Source organism: Pristis pectinata, chromosome 17, assembly GCF_009764475.1.
Source record: "Pristis pectinata isolate sPriPec2 chromosome 17, sPriPec2.1.pri, whole genome shotgun sequence".
NCBI lineage: Eukaryota > Metazoa > Chordata > Chondrichthyes > Rhinopristiformes > Pristidae > Pristis > Pristis pectinata.
The window spans coordinates 12651318-12668896 of NC_067421.1; the positions used below are offsets into that span (position 1 = coordinate 12651318).

Here is a 17579-nt window from a genome sequence, read left to right on the forward strand (position 1 = left end):
GGCAGCCTTTGTCATTGTCTCCACAATCTTCACGTGAAGAAATAAAAAAATAACACGGGGTTGGGGAACAATGTCATTAGATACAATCCCTATGCTGAGCTTTGCATGACTAGGATAATTATTTATTGCAATAGCATAACAGACTTTTGACAGGATCTTTAATTATTTAACAGCACATTACCATGAAACTAAGTTCAACAAGTTGACAATATGCTAATTCTGTATTTGCAGTGTATTGAGTCATGCTCACTTGGACATCCCGAATCCCAGATATCTCGGCCCTGCAATGTCATCTGGAGCCATTTACTTGGCCTCATCCTATCAAAATAAACAGCGAATCATCTGCTGTAAAGGCAACTTGGTGAAGGAGGCAAGCAGTGATGCGCAAGTTGCAATCACTAGCCGCAGGTAGATAAACTGTAAAACTATGTGCTTAGAAATTGGCGTCTGTGCTCTTTTGAGTTGCGAAGCATATGCTGCATTTAAGCATTGATACCCTATTAAATCTCTTGCAATAATTTGTGAAATTGGAGTGCAAAAAGGCCATTAGTGGCACCAAAGGCCTTTTGCACACCAGTTCAGGCAGGATCTGTGCCATTTCCATTGTGAGCTGTGTGCAGGGCTCAGAACTGAGGACACTGCCGTGCTGACTCCTGGAATGGAGTTCAGACTTTAAAGAACTTAAAGCTGTATGTGGAAGCCACAGTCTAGTTGGAGAAAAGGCTGGTGTGGTGGGGAGAGGAAACTGTAGGGGAGGTGAAAGCAGTAATCTCCACTATGTGTATTGGAATGATATACAAAGCCAAGGACTGTGAGGTCAGAGTTATGGTGAGACTGTAAATTAAAATACATGACCAGAAGCTCACTCTAAAACAGAGGGGTTTGGTAAGGCAGGCTCTAAATTTGTCATGAGCCTCCTCCTCCATACATTTTGGTCTGACTTCTGCATTCTTGATCCCTTACCTATTCCAGCAAAGCTCTATGTACGCTCGAGAAACAGCACCACTTCTTTCAGCCAGGCATGTTAGAGCTTCAGCACTCAGTGAAGATGTCATCTTTTTCAAACAATCCACTAGTTAGTCCCAATTGCATATCCCTCTTGATCTACTTGTTTCTTTACTTGTTTCATTACTGCCTTTCACCATAATCCCTTTTATCATTTAATCTCTTGCTTCTTCCATCCAATCACAGAGCATCCCTTTTGTTCCTTCCTCAGGAACAACCTCTAACCCCTAACCCGTCCATGCATTTTATAACGTGAGATCTCCCATGTTATAAGAAGCATTTTTGCTTCTGATTTAACAAAAAAAATACTTGAAATATTAACTCTCAAAACCTAACCTGCAAAATATTTCCAGTATTTCTGTTTCTGATGCAACTTAACCTTTGTTCCAAGTACATCAGTTCAAACTTGCACTAAAACTCTGAATGATTCATTTAAAATAGTGATCCTTGAGTAATTTCTAGAGTCATAGAATCATACAGCACAGAAACAGGCCCTTCGTGTTCATGTTGACCATCAAGTACCTATTTTCCAGCACTGGCCCACAACCTTGGCAATTCAAGTGCTCGTCTTGATACTTTATAAATACCATGAGACTCTCTGCCTCTGCCACCTCTTAAGGAAGTACTTTCCAGATTCCAACCACACTATGAGTGGAAAAATCTTTTCCTCATATCCCCTCTAAATATCCTTCCCCTTAAACATATGCCCTCTGGCTTTAGACACCTCTGTTATGGGAGTAAGTTTCCTACTATCTATACCCCTCATAATTTTGTTCTTCAGTGAGGTCTCCCCTCAGCCTTCTCTCCTCCAATGAAAACATACTCAGCCCATCCAGTCTGTCCTCATAACTGAAACGCAACATCCCTTGCAACATCCTGGTGAATGTCCGCTGCACCCTCTCTGTTGCAACTCACCCTTATAGTGCGGTGACCAGAAATGTACACAATACTTCAGCTGTGACCTACCCAATGTTTTAGAAAGTTATCTGATAAGTTTCTGTGTTCCAGCTAATGAAGGCTATTATTCGATATGCCTTCATAACCACCTTACCTAACTGTGCTGCCAATTTCAGGGGTCCTTCAATTTGTACGTCAAGATCCCTCTGTTACTCAGTATCTCTGGGGCCCTACCAATCATTGTCTACGTCCTAACCTTATTTGTCTTCTCAAAGTGCATCACCTCAAACTTATCAGGACTAAATTCCATCTCTTTCCTCTGCCGATTTTACCAACTCATCAGTATTGTCCTGTGGCCTAACCCTACCCTCCGTGCTATCAACAGCACACCACTTTTTGCCTCATCGACAAAATTACTAATCATATCTCCAACCATTGTTAATCCGAATTGTTAATGTATATTAACAAACAATAAGAGTTCTAACAGCGATCCTTATGATGCACCACTGGTCACAATCTTCCTCACAATCACAAAAACAGCCCTCTGCCATGATCACCACCCTCCTCTTACCAAGTCAATTTTGGATCGAATTTGACAACTTGCCCTGTATCCCCTTGACTCTAACCTTCAGTTCTCCCTTGTGAGCTCTTGTTGAATTTCATATAGACTACATCAACTGCTTTGTTATGTCTTTGTTACCTCTTTGAAAAATTTGGGCACATTGGCCATACAGGATCTACCCATCTACCCTAAACAAAGCCATGCTGATTATCTGATTAATCCCTGCCTTTCCAAGTGTAGATTTATCCTGCCCTTCAGAATTTTTTCCAATAACGTCCTATCACTGATGTCATTGGCCTGTAATTACCTAGCTTATCTCTGCTATCCTTCTTGAATAAAGGTACCACATTTGTTGTTCTCCAGTCATCTAGCACCTTAACAGTGGCCAGCAAAGATTTAAAAATTTCTGTTATAGGCCCAGTATTCTCCTCCCTTGCCTCCCAGCTTGGATACATCTCAGGCCCTGGGGATTTATCCACCTTTAAGCCTGTTAAAGACATCTAATACCTCTAATACCTGTTAATGTTTATGCACCCAATGTAGATCACCCTGAATTTTTTAAACATCTGTTTGCATTTTTTCCTAATTTAAATGAATACACTGTGATTATGGGTGGAGATTTTAGCTGCTGTCTAAACCTCCTCTTTATTAATGGTAACTTGTTCCAGAATTTCCACTGTCACTTTCCTGAATTCTCCAAATACAATGTCCTTCTCCTTAGTGAATACAGATGAAAATCCATTTAAGACCTCACCAAAGTCCTCTAACTTCACAGGTTGCCCCTTTGGTTCCCAATGGGCTCAATTCATTTCCTAGTTGCCCTCATGCTCTTAACATACGTATAAAATGCTTTGTGATATTCCTGAAGCTTGTCTGCCAGTGATGACCAGGGCCTTATCTATCTTTAGGCCCACTAGTTTGCTCAGCACTACCTCCTTAAGTGATAGTGATTGTATCAAGGTCATCACCTCCCATTGCATCCATAACATCTCTCTTTGGCATGTTAGATATGCCCTACATCTAACCTTATTTCCTGATCCATCTTTTCCTTTATCATAACTACCTTAGAATTATAGAATCATACAGCATCGAAACTGGCCCTTTCAACCCACCTCATCGACGCCGACCATGATGCCTGTCTACATTAATCTCATTTGCCTGCATTAGACCTATATCCCTCTGTGCCTTTCAAGTACTTGTTCAAGTGCCTTTTAAATGTTGTAATTGAATCTGCCTCCACCATCTCCTCTTGCAGTGCATTCCAGATAACCACCACTGTCTGTGCCTTAAAACTTATGGTCAACGTCTCCAAAATATTAACTCACTGACACTTCTACCACCATCCCCCCCCTCGCCCCGCCCCCCACTTTAAAAATTCCATGCTTTCTATGCCTTTCAACTCCAGTTACTATTGGGGATGTTGAAATCCCTCTTCCTATAAACAGATTATTCATGCACCTCTTTTTTTTTACTTGCCTACATATATGCTCTTCTGCTGTCTGCTTACTGTTAGGAGGCCTGTAGCACACTTCCAGCAAAATGATCACCCCATTTTATTTTTAAGTTCTACCTATATGGCCATATTTGGAGTCCTAAAGAAATAAAGCAGAGAAACAGGCCCTTCAGCTCATTGAGTGCAAACCAACTGTTAACCACCCACTTGGCATTAATCCTACATGAGTCCCATTTTTTTATTCCCCCCATATTCTCTTTAACTCCTCCATCGCCTCCCTAGTCCCCCCACCCCCCCCCCCCCCACCCATAAGATCCAACCACTCACCTACACACCAGGGGCCAATTAAACTACCAACCCACTCATCTTTGGGAGATGGAAGGAAACTGGAGCACCTGGAGGAAACCCACATGGTCACAAGGAGAACGTGCAAACTCCACACAAACAGCACCCAAGGTCAGGATTGAACCCAGATCTCTCATGCTTTGTGGCAGTGGCTCTATTAGCTGCACCCCCGTGGCAAAGAGCCTTCGAGGATATCCTCCCACGTTCCTGTAGTAATGGATCCTTAATTAATATTGCGACTCCATCTCTCCTTTTACATCCTTTCCATCACACCAGAAGATTCAATACCTGAAACGCTGAGTTGCCAGTCCTGCCCTTCTTCCAACCATTTCTCCTCATAGCAGCAATATCGGTTCCCACGTGCGAATCTGCACTCTGTTTATCTGCCTTACTAGTTAAATTTCTAGCACTAAAATTTAACATTGCATTCCTCCAATTACAGTTCAGATGCATCCATCCAGTTTATGCAGGTCTCACCTTTCTTAGTGATCCAGTAAACTAAAGCGATCTTCCTGATTCATGTCTTTGATTCATGGTTGCTTTTCCACTGCTAATTAATCACATATTCACTGTGCAAATCCAGTGTTAATGTACCAAACCACACATTCACCAATCAGATAGATAAAAAATACCAATGAAGTACATTTTTATTGGTATTTGCAAAGAAAAAACAGCATAGAAGTAGTCACTCAGCCGTCAAGCTTGATCCTCCAATATTTCATTCACTGTCTAATATCTAACTGTATCGTGAAGTCCTCCAGCATCTTTGCATCAGATATTTTATTTTGTAAGATTATTCTTGATATTTGGTTAAAGTTTTTAAGATCTGTTAAAAATTGACTTTTTCTTTGCTGAACATTTACTTCAAAGCAAAAGATAAGATCACAAGATCACAAGACAAGGGAGCAGAAGCAGGCTATTCGGCCCATCGAGTCTGCTCCAAGGAAAAGGGAAAAAGAAATGGGGTGGGAAAAAAAAACTATTCTAATCCCATTTTCCAGCCTTATCCCCATATCCCTTGATACCCTGACTATTTAGATATCTGTCTATCTCCTCCTTGAACACCCCCACTGATCTGGCCTCCACTGCTGTGCGTGGCAAGGAGTTCCACAATTTCACCACCCTCTGGGTAAAGAAATTTCTCCTCATCTCTGTCTTGAAACTGTACCCTTTAATTCTAAGATTGTGCCCTCTGGTCCTGGACTCGCCCACCAAGGGAAACAGCCTAGCCACATCTACTCTATCCTTACCTGTCAACATTTTAAATGTCGCTACGAGGTCCCCTCTCATCCTTCTGTACTCCAGCGAGTACAGTCCAAGAGCCGACAAACGCTCATCATACTTAAGCCCTTTCATTCCCGGAATCATTCTCGTAAATCTCCTCTGAACCCTCTCCAACGTCAGCACATCCTTCCTAAGATGTGGGGCCCAAAACTGCGCACAGTATTCCAAATGAGGCCTCACTAGTGCCCCGTAGAGCCTCATCAACACTTCCTTACTTTTATACACTATACCTCTCGAGATGAATGCCAACATAGCATTCGCTTTCTTAACCACCGATCCAACCTGGTGGTTAACTTTTAAGGTATCTTGTACGAGTACCCCCAAGTCCCTTTGTACTACCGTACTATCAATCTTCTCTCCTTCTAGATAATAATCTACCCGCTTATTTCTGCTTCCAAAGTGTACAGCTGCACATTTCTCAACATTGAATCTCATCTGCCATTTCCTTGCCCATTCTCCTAAACTGTCTAGGTCCCTCTGCATCCTTTCTATTTCCTCTGTGCTCCCTACTCCTCCACTTATCTTGGTGTCATCTGCAAACTTAGCCACACAACCATTTATTCCATCATCCAAATCATTGATGTACAAGGTAAAAAGGAGCGGCCCCAACACCGACCCCTGCGGCACACCACTAGTAACCGGTAACCAACCAGAAAGAGATCCTTTTATTTCTACCCTTTGCTTCCTGCCAACCAGCCAATGCTCCACCCATTTTGCTACCCTGCCCATAATTCCATGACCTCTCATCTCATTAATCAGTCTCTTGTGAGGCACCTTATCGAAGGCCTTTTGAAAGTCTAAATACACAACGTCTACCGCCTCTCCCTTATCCACCCTACCTGTGATTTCTTCAAAAAACTCCAATAGGTTGGTCAGACAGGACCTCCCCTTCACAAAACCATGTTGACTAGGTCCAATCTTGCCTTGCGCCTCTAGGTATTCAGTAACCTCCTCCTTGAGGATAGATTCCAATAATTTTCCCACCACTGACGTCAGACTAATAGGTCTGTAATTGCCTTTGTGCTGCCTCCCACCTTTCTTATACAACGGAACTACATTCGCTACCCTCCAGTCCTCCGGAACCATGTCAGAATCTATCGATTCCTGAAAAATAATCGCCAAAGCCTCCGCTATCTCTACAGCCACCTCCTTCAGAACCCGGGGATGCACCTCATCCGGTCCGGGAGACTTATCAGTCTTAAGCCCCTTTAGTTTTCCTAGCACCTTCTCCCTATTAATCTCAACTGAACTCAGTTCCAATTCGTGAGACTCCTGACTAACGGGCACATTGCTTATGTCCTCCACAGTGAAGACCGATGCAAAATATTCATTCAATTCCCTTGCCATCTCACTATCGTCCATTATAATACCTCCTGCACCGTTATCAATTGGTCCTATGTCAACCCGTGTCTCTCTTTTATTCCTTATGTATTTAAAAAAACTCTTAGAATCCTTCCGAATGTTGTCCGCCAGCTTACTTTTGTAACTCATCTTTGCTTTCCTAATGACCTTCTTAGTTTCTCTCTGCAGATTTTTAAAAACTTTCCAATCTTCTGTTTTCCCACTAATTTTTGCTACTTTGTACGCCGCCCCTTTTGCTTTTATTTTATCCTTCACCTCCCTCGTTATCCACATCTGTGCCTTTTTTCCATTCAAAACCTTTTTTCTTGGAATATATCTGTCCTGCATTGTCCTTATTTCCTGTAGAAATTTCTTCCATTTCTCCTCTGCCGTCCCTCCAGCTAACTTACTCCTCCAATCAATTTGGGCCAACTCTTCTCTCATACCTTTGTAATTTCCCTTATTCCACTGAAATATCGATACACCAGTTATCAGCTTCTCCTTCTCAAACTTGAAACTAAACTCAATCATATTGTGATCACTTGTTCCCAGTGGTTCCTTTACCTTTAGTTCCCTAATCACCTCGGGTTCACTACACAGCACCCAATCCAAAACAGCCGATCCCCTGGTGGGCTCCTCAATAAGTTGCTCCAGAAAAACATCCCTTAGACATTCCACAAACTCACTCTCCTGAGTACTACCGCCTTGCTGGATTTCCCAGTCCACCTTCATGTTAAAATCCCCCATAATTATCTTCACATTGTCACTCTGGCACGCTTTTTCTATCTCAATCTGCAATTTATGGTCCACTTCCTGACTGCTGTTCGGGGGCCTATATATGACTGCTACTATTGTCCTTTTACCCTTGCTATTTCTTAGCTCCACCCATAAGGATTCCACCTCCTCTGACCCAATGTCCTTCCTTTCTATTGATTTTATATCGCTACTAACCATCATGGCCACACCTCCCCCTCTGCCTACCCGCCTATCCTTCCTATACACTGTATACCCCTTGACATTCAGTTCCCAATCACATCCATCATGAAGCCATGACTCAGTGATTGCAACGATGTCATATTTATTAACCTGTAGTTGCGCCACTAGGTCATCTACTTTATTCCTGATGCTACGTGCATTTAAATATAGTACGTTTAGACTGGTATCTGCTATTGATTTTATTGTACTTCTATTGTTCAGCAGATTATCCTGACTTTCTACCTGTCCATCCTTCTTACTATCTTCGCTACCTACTATCTTAGACATGTTCGTGTAGACCTCATCCCCTATCCTAACATTCGGTATCCTAACATCCTCATCCCCGATCCTAACATTCTGTATCCTAACATCCTGATTTGTTGTACTTCTATTATTCAGTAAATTATCCTGACTTATCACCTGCCTGTCATTCTTGCCATCCTCAATGGATTCATTTCTATACACTTTCTCCCTCACCTTAGCATCTTGTAACCTAGCATCCTGGTTACCATCCCCCTGCCAGATCAGTTTAAACCCTCCCCTACAACTAAATTAAACATTCCCGCCAGGATATTGGACCCTTTGGAGTTTAGGTGCAACCCATCCTTAGCAAATAGGTCTTGCCTCCCCCAAAAAAGGTCCCAGGTATCCAAGAATCTGAAGCCCTGCCCCTTGCACCAGTCACTCAGCCACGCATTTAACTGCCAGAGCTTTCTATTCTTCCTGTCATTGACACGCGGCATGGGTAGTAGTCCTGAGATTACTACCCTTGAGGTCCTACTTTTCAACCTTCTCCCTAATGCCTTGTATTCCTCCTTCAGGACCTCTTCTCTTTTTCTACCTACATCATTGGTACCTACATGTACCAAGATTTCTGGCTGCTCACCCTCCCCTCTCAGAATATTCTCGACACGGTCTGTGATATCCAGTACCCTGGCACCAGGGAGGCAACACACCATCCGAGACTCATTATCGCTATCACAGAATCTGCTATCCGTACCCCTTACTATCGAACAAAAGAAAATTAATCTCTGAAGATCCATTATAGTATCCAGCATATACTCAGATTAATTCACTTTAGCCAATGCACGTGTACATCACTTCTTTAACTTGAATGCTTTATTATGCAGTTTATTTGGCAAATTCTCTATATTGAGAAATCTGTTATGACTCTCGACATTACTTCCTGGGGAATTTGTCAAGTTGTTATGAAAAATGCATTCTTGGCATTGCATAAAAATGATTTATAGTATTTCATCCAATGGACTAATGTACAACAAAACTAAATCACACAGTGTAAGCTTAGTTCCATGCTCTGTCCTAATGCTAAATTATAAAATAAATTTAACAAGTTTAGAGTTGGTTTGTTTTCTAGGTCATTTATGCAAATGACAAGTGTTCAGGCAACAACATATCCAATACTCCACTTAGAACACAAGGGGGCATAATTTTGTGGTGATTGGAGGAAGGTTTCAGGGGGATGTCAGGGGTAAATTTTTTTACACAGAGAGTGGTGGGTGCGTGGAACGCACTGCCGGCAGAGGTTGTGGGGGCAGATACATTAGGGACATTTAAGAGACTCTTAGATAGACACATGAATGATAGAAAAATAGGGGGCTATGTGGGAGGGAAGGGTTAGATAGATCTTAGAGCAGGATAAAATGTCAGCGCAACATTGTGGGCCGAAGGGCCTGTACTGTGCTGTAGTGTTCTATGTTCTAACCCTTGACTGCCCCCAACTTCACTCCTACCTCCAGGCTGAACTACGCTGTTCCATTTCCATCCCAGTATGACACAGGTGCCCTCAGTACTCCGCACTAAGCTTACTTTCCCACCCCAAGGTGACACTGTCCCCTGCAACATTTCACTCTGCATCGTCCACGGTCTGATCTATAGTACTCAGTAGAACACTATCAGGACTCTTCGAGCAAGAAGTTGCTTTACTGTTTTCTAAAGATATCAAAACAGCAATATAGGTCAATGTAACACTGCTTGTGAAAGTTGCATGTAGCTAGATTGTCACGTGCAACATCATGAGCAGTTTTTAATGGCTTCCTTATGTAATGCTGTGCTGAAACTGGCAGTGTCAGTTTCAACACAACATTCTCTATTGATCTATTACATGTTCTTGTAGTTGCCGGCATTTAGCCTTGCAGGTATGATCCCCACACCCACCTCTTAAGGACATTCCATAATACAAGCAACAGCTAAAGGCGATTGTTGCAGCTAAATGAATGGATACTCTAGTGTTTGGAGGGAGAATGGGAGAGTGCTCCTAGGGTGGCAGAGAGTATTCGATAGGGTGGTGAAGAATAGTGCCCACAGGATCATATGTCTTTTGTGTAAACGGACCACAAGAAATCTCCTAGCACTCGAGCAAAACACTATTTTCCTCCCTGCCAAAGACTTAAGATGACTATCCACTAATTCAATTGCTTTTGTAGGTTCTGATTCTAGTTTAATCTCTTTTTAAGTAGCTTTCTTCTCTAATATACTAATATGTCAGTTAATGTATTTTGCCAAAATCTCAAGAATGTTGAGACCTCTTTAATCTTGATAGAGGCAAACGAACAACAGACTGTGTTATCAATCGTTATATCTTGTTTATATCATTTGTATGCTGGAGATGCGTTAGGCTTCCTTACAGCCTGCTATGTGGAGCAGTCTTTGACCTCAGCACACCTCACCGGGTGTTTATTGGCCCGACATCACCGCAACCTGAGCAAAACCAGCAAGCGCAATTTGCCATAGGCTGGCACAGCAGCTGCCACCCCAGTAACAGCAGAAGAGATTTTTTTTATTGTTTCAGGATAAGGGTGAGGTCAGCATTTATTTCCCTAATTACCCTTGAACTGAATGTTTCAGATTTGACAACATTGGTGGGGCTGCAGTCCCATATAGGCTAGACTAGGTAAGGATGGAAGGTTTATGAGTGAACCAGATGGGTTTTTGCAACAATACAGTAGCTTTGTAGTCATGGTTACCAACAATTAGTTTTTATACCTAATTCCAAACTATTAACTGAATTTAAATTCCATCGCTCCCATGGTGGGGTTTGGCCAGTATTCTCATTCAGATCCTTATTTGGGCCTTTGAACTCGCCAACTATCTTAATTTATTCAGAAAGGAACTAAACAGGAAATCAGCCAATTGTGTTCCTGTCAGATCAATGGATGGCCAGTAGTAGTTGACCTTTTTGTAATTTGTGTTGGAGTCTGTATATTAAAGAAGAAAGATGGCACTTTGAAAACAGAAAAAGATGACTCTGAACAAATAAACCATGATTTGTGGTCCTCTTCTTGGGATTATTATCTTTTCTTAGCCATTAGCTTTTTTTCTTAGCCATTCTGATCTGGGCTATGTGATCAGTTTCTGAGTCAGAGTTCACTTTGATAAGTTATTTGCAGTAATTTGATAATTCCTGCAAAAATATCCAGGGCATGTTCTCGATCTCTAATGACTGCAGCAGTTACTGAGATATGTGCAGCACGTATTCTGTTTCTCTTTTAGGTCTCCTTCTCACAACATGGATCCTGTTCAACCAACAGCAAATGCAACGTGAGTGCGCAGGCAATGATTGCTTCTTTGTGTAAAAACATGTACTTGGCGTGTATGTGCCTGCAATTGTCTAGCACCATCTACCATCATATTGTGTATGTTAGTGCTGATTCCCCTGTCTTTGGAACTGCTTGTGGCACTCAGTGTTTTCTTCATTATACCCCAGTTAGCTTACTCGTTTGCAGAACAACAGGTTCTGAAGGATGATTTTATTTTATTAAGCCTTTTCTCTCCCCACTCTATTTATATTGGAGGCCACAAGATCTGTATTTGCATCACAAGGTGAGATTTCCTGGACCAACATCTGAGTCAAAAGATGTAAATTCAAGCCTTACTGTAGGAGAGAAACACTGTAAATTCTACAGTTGAGGGAGTGCTGTACTGTTGGAAGTGCTGTCTGTCAGAGGCAATGTTCTGTGTTTTCATTTGAATGTAAATTATTCTGCAGTGCTACTCCAAGAGGAGCAGGGAGTTCTGCCAGTGTTCTGGTATCTTCAACCAGAGCTCCAAAACGTTAGTTGTTTGTGGCATCTTGCTACCAACAGATTGGCTGTACATGCTGATTAAAAACAATAGTGACTACACTTTCCAGTAACTAATTCACTGAGAAGTTCTTTGGAACACCCTGAGGATATGAAAGATGTATAATATCTACACTTTATATAATATAGATAATTTCTTCAGTGAAGGCAGAGCAGTCTGTGCAAGCAGCAGGTGTTGTTTTGTGTCACCATGTTCTTCCTTTAAAGAATAGTGGAAGGGTTTACAGACTGAGTAATAGTCATAAGCACAGTATAAATTCTCCTAACATTGCTTATCTCACATCAACAGAGGTTTTTACATGAGTGGGTTTCATGTACTCCCACAATCCATATGATACGGTTGAGTGTCACCCACACCGATCAGATGCAAGTTACCTTCAGCATGCATGCCAAGACTGAATTCAGAAGTGGGGCTCCAGTTGCAAGGAATGCCTGGAATGGGGTTTAACCTTTGCACCTTCTGACTGTAAGGCAGGAATGCTGCCACAAACTAGATCCTTGCTTGTTCTTGAATGTTAAATGTTGTTATTGCATCCACAATGAAGGTTAGTTTATTTTAATATAAAGTTGTCCTTATTCTGCAAGGAAAATGATAGAACCTCTTTCAAGTGTATAACAGAAGTTCCTCCAGGGAACAATGATTGCTAAGTTGGAACATCATATGCAATTCAGGAAAGATACAGCTCAGTTAAAAACTAGTGTCTTGAACTTAAATGAAGCCAATTACCTGTGGTACATTGGGAAAATAATTTAAAAGATTTGACAGTAGATAAACAACAGCTAAAATTAAAGAAATATTTCAAAATTATCAGTGCACATTTTGTTGAGGAAAAAGTGGGTAACTCAGAGGTTAAAGCTAAAGCTTAGAATGTGAGCAAGAGCAATAAGCCTAAGAATAGGGAGAGTTTGGGGAAGCAAAGGTGACCAAACAATGATAGAGGGAGAAGATGGACAATGAAACTAAGTTAGGAAGAAATTTTATAGCTAGGTAGAAAGGAAGATAACAGGAAACATAAATTTAGATCTGATGAGGCCTAAGCCATTTTTGTTTTATCCTTATTGGCCTTGCCTTAACAAGTTAGTCGGATACTGGGAGTGCACTATAATTAAAGGTTGAGGGACTTGATATTAGCTCGTATATCAGAAGAGATACATGGTCTGGAATCTCTGACTGCCAGGTTGGTAATACTATGCTGTGCATCCAACCTGTGCTATCTTTGCCTGGAGTGTGCAGGGATAGTGTAGAAGGAGCTTAGCTCTATATCCAATCCGTTCTGTACAGCACCAGAGGGATACTCTACTGCAGAAATGTAACACATCCTGAAATTTAGGATCATATGTTATTTCCCATGGTGGAATCAATAGATATCTCAGAGAAACTATGTAGACAACAAAAAACAGTCAACTGTGAACAGCACTCACACTTATTGCTCCAGCTCTGCATCCCGGATGATAAGATTATGACCTGGAGCAATAAAAATCCAATATAAATTAAATTCTTTTTTTTAAGTGTACAAGTTGTTATGAGGAATAATTAAATCATTAAAGTATTAAAGAAGCACTTTGTATGTGTCCTCACTGGGTATTATATTATAAATGTAGCAGAAATGGAGGGGAATCAAGGGTCTAAAGGCAGTCAGGAAGTTAAAGTTACTTAGATAAGATAGGATCTTTATTAGTCACATGTACATCAAAACACACAGTGAAATACATCTTTTGCGTAGTGATTTTGGGGGGCAGCCAGCAAATGTCGCCACGCTTCCGGCGCCAACATAACATGCCCATAACTTCCTAACCTGTACGTCTTTGGAGCACAAACTAAAAGAAATAAAACCTAACAAATCTCATCGACGAGATGGCCTGGATTCCAGGGTTCTAAAAGCTATGCCTGCAGAGGTGCATTCTTGATGATTTGACAAATTTACCTCAGTTCTGGAAATGTCCCAATAGCTCGATGTGTAGCAAATATAACATCATTGTTTAAGAAAAGGGGGGGGTGGTGGGAGGGAGAGAGAAAATAGGAAACTATAGACCAGTTGGCTTGACTTTAATTGTTGGCAGACTCCTGGAATCCATCAATAATTTGATAACAGAGCAATTAGAAAATAAAATATGATTAAGCATCTCAACAAGGGAAAATTATGGTTGACAAATGTAATGCAGTAGTTTATTTGAAAATGTAACAAGCAAGGTTGATGAGAGAAAACCTAGTGGATAATATAACTCTATTTTCAAAAGGCATTTGATGATGTATCACACAAAAGGTTGTTCGGTAATCTAAGGGCTCATGGGGTTATAAGTAACCTTTTAGCATGGGTAGAGGATTGGTTAAAGCAGGGGTTCCTGTATTTCTTTTGATGCATCCTATTCCAGAGTTTCCTTTGTCCGCATTCTCCACTCTAATTATGAATACTGAATGAAGTTATTTTTTATAATTGGACCCCTAGCTAATTTTCCCACTCCTTCCTTAAAATCATAGACAGAAAATGGAAAGTACAAACGGGTAATTTTCAGGTTGGCAGACTCAATACTGAGCTATCAGCTATTCACAAATTGGGTAAAAAGGCAGCATCCATGTTTGGTGACGATAAGAAATTAGGTGGTAAAGTGAGTTGTGGGGAGGACGCAAAAAGTCTGCAAACAAATCTAGATAGGTTAAGTGAGAGCTGAAGAAGGTGGCAAATGGAGTATAATGTAGCAAAATGTAGGGTTGGGAATATTGGTGGGAAGAATAGAATATGTCATTCTGCCATTTACCAGTACGTTGTGGATGCAATGCACAACGCTCTGCGTTCTTTCAAACTCCTGACAAAGTAGGCTAAGCCAACATCAATCCATATCAATCATTTGGGAAGAAGTAGGAGTTAGATAAATGTATACATTTTTCAATAATTAGAGCCAGCCTCTATCTTCATTTAATTGTTTGCCCAAAATATTTCTATGTTGTCAGCTGATATTTTGGGTAAAGAAATATATGTGGAATGTAAAGCAAATTCACTTCCCTTCACACACCCACCCTGGGAATCTCATACTGAGCCAGAGACTTGGGAATCTGCCAGCTCTCACTCCCTCAGAGACCTCCCACCATTCAGCTGTCCGTCTTCACCAAAAAAATCAATGCAGCTGGGTCGCTAAACGATGGGCGCTGCTGGGAGGTTGCAACCCCTAGCAGTAAGGCAAGAGGCTATGCTCATCAGTAGTCAGAAGGTGGCCAATTCAGCAAATGGCAAGCTACTAGAAACAAAGGCAGTCTCTTCCTAGTCTCTGCTGGGCTAGGGGTTGGGTGATCCAGCCCAGCATTTCTAACTGTCCACTTCTCTGGTATCATCCATATTTCCAACAAGATTCTGGCCTCAATTACTCTCCATAATATCAATCCAGGTGATACTTCCACTGAAGGCTGTCCACTTTTTAAATGCCTCCTCTTGATCTATTTTTATTCTATCCAATATCATTATTGATTCCTTCTTTACCACTACATTGGTAGCATCCTCAAGCAAAAACACATGCAATGCAGTTCATTGGAGCATCAGTTTCGTAAGGAACTGCGTCCGTAAGGAAATCTTTTCGGTCCCTAATCAGCCCCCCTCTTCCTTTGAGTAACACCTTTTCTTTTACAGAAGTCTGGTTTATTTGTAACATTTGTTCTTCTATTACGCTTTCTCTTTCCATCAATCAAAATCCCTGAAGATTTGTTTCAACATGAGGGCTGTTAATTTGGTACAAAATAGTTTGCTTTCAGTGTCATGACTACTACATCTTATGATGGTCACATTTATTTCTGTATGCTTGTCATTTTTTATGAATGAGTTGATGAATTAAGCAGATATTTTCATCTCTGGAATCACTGAATCAATAAACAATCTTACAAATTGGAAGCAGGAGTAAGCTATTCAGCCCCTCAGGTCTGATCCATGCTTGATTTAATTGTAATCTCAAAGATGTAACAAGTTAGAGACACTAGTTATTTGTTCTTACCCTTTCCCTTATGGCCATCTCCTTTTCTTGATCTCAAGTTTAAGCTTATTGTCATGGGCATACATACCCAGGGTATAAATGCCATGAAAATGAGCTTTTTGCCGAAGCAGCACAGTTCATTACAAACATGACAAACATAAATTTAACATAAACTTAAATTAACATATTATACATAACTTTCATGACAAAATAAACATAATGACATTAGTGCAGGTTGAGAGAGAGAGAAAAGAAATATAGTCCGAGGTAGTGTTAGGGTTTTTCAGGTTGGTTCAAGAACCTGATGGCAGTGGGGAAGAAGCTGTTGTTGGACCTTGAGGTGTAGTTCTTCAGGATCCTGTACCTCCTGCCTGACAGCAGATTCGAGAAGAGGGCCTTAAGCTTCTGAGAAAGTAGAGACGCTGGCACACTGAGCTCAGAGCATCCTTCAGGAGGGTGAACCCTCACAAGGTTGATCTATTGGATTATAGAAAACCAATTTAAGATGAGGCAGCATGGTTTGGAGTGGGCATATATGTACTGTATGTCACACAGCCAGTGGAAACAGTCAAGCCTTGAGGAAATGGAGGCATGGCTGTGGGTTTCAGAAGCAGGTGGGCTGTGACAGTGGGGAACTGAGTGATGTTGCAGAAGAGGGAACTGGCAGACCAAAGTGGATCATGACAAAAACCCAGCTCTGTGTCAACTATGTCGCAACTGCAAATGGTCTCTCACGGCTTCAGGCAACCTCCTGGAAATGGTGGCCAAGGATTTTAGCTTGCAGCAGGGACCAAAGACAAGACTTTCAGACTTTCCCAAATTCACCTGTGAGAAATTTCTGCTCATTCCAGTGTGCCAGCTCTGAGGCAGTGAAATGGAGGCACGAGAGATTGCAGACGCTGGAATCCGGAGCAATAAGCAAACTGCTGGAGGAACTCAGCAGGTTGAGCAGCATCTGGAGAGGGAAATGGACAGTTGACGTTCAGATGAAGGGTCTCAATTGAATTGTCAACTGTCCATTTCCCTTTCCAGATGTTGCTTGGCCCCCTGAGTTCCTCCAGCAGTTTGTTGGTGCAGAGAAATGTTGGAGAGATACAATCAGGTGCCTGCAGTGTACGTGTGGAACCTGATGATGTCTCCCATTGATACCACTGAGCAGGACAGAGAATACAAATGACAGTTTTGCTGAGATTGATTTGGGATTTAGTCACCTTTCCCTCCAGCTACTGAGTCTCAGTGAAGTCGGTGGCCAGAAAGGTTGCATCTAACGCTGCTGTCTTAATATATCATTTTGTTAGAACTAACAAGTTTAAACACCTGAGCGATTCTCTTCTCTTTTTCCTTCCATGTGACCAGCAGCAGTCCAAACAAGCGAGGACTTCCCTCGTACAATGAGCATATGTCAAAGAAGTTGGCGCCTTGCCCGAGAGAAAATTCACCTCAGGATTTGAATAGGTCAGTCAGGTACAGAGAAGGGAGGCAAGAGACAAGAAGGGACAAATCACCGCGGCGAGGCTTGGAGAGGGAGAAATCGCCGGGCAGACCTTTGGACACCGCCAGGGAGAGATCACCAGGAAGGATGTTGGATGAAACCAGAGGAGCTGGCATGCGGTTACCTGCAGGGTCCACAAGAGCTCCAGTTACGAAGGTGTCCTCCCGA

At 41.7% G+C, this 17579-nt stretch overlaps 1 protein-coding gene and 1 long non-coding RNA gene across 2 annotated transcripts in view; one reads left to right on the forward strand and one right to left on the reverse strand.

Annotated features, from left to right (window-relative positions):
* Positions 1-4584, reverse strand: part of LOC127579323 (uncharacterized) — a 43586-nt gene extending 39002 nt beyond the window's left edge. Inside the window, exon 1 of the long non-coding RNA XR_007957660.1 lies at positions 4551-4584. This is a non-coding gene — a long non-coding RNA (uncharacterized LOC127579323). The remainder of the gene's footprint in view (positions 1-4550) is intronic.
* LOC127579322 (citron Rho-interacting kinase-like) overlaps positions 1-17579 on the forward strand; it is a 196458-nt gene that overhangs the window by 177996 nt on the left and 883 nt on the right. The window contains 3 exon segments of the mRNA XM_052032041.1: positions 232-408; positions 11373-11420; positions 17279-17567. Coding sequence (XP_051888001.1) covers positions 232-408; positions 11373-11420; positions 17279-17567 — 514 coding nt within the window.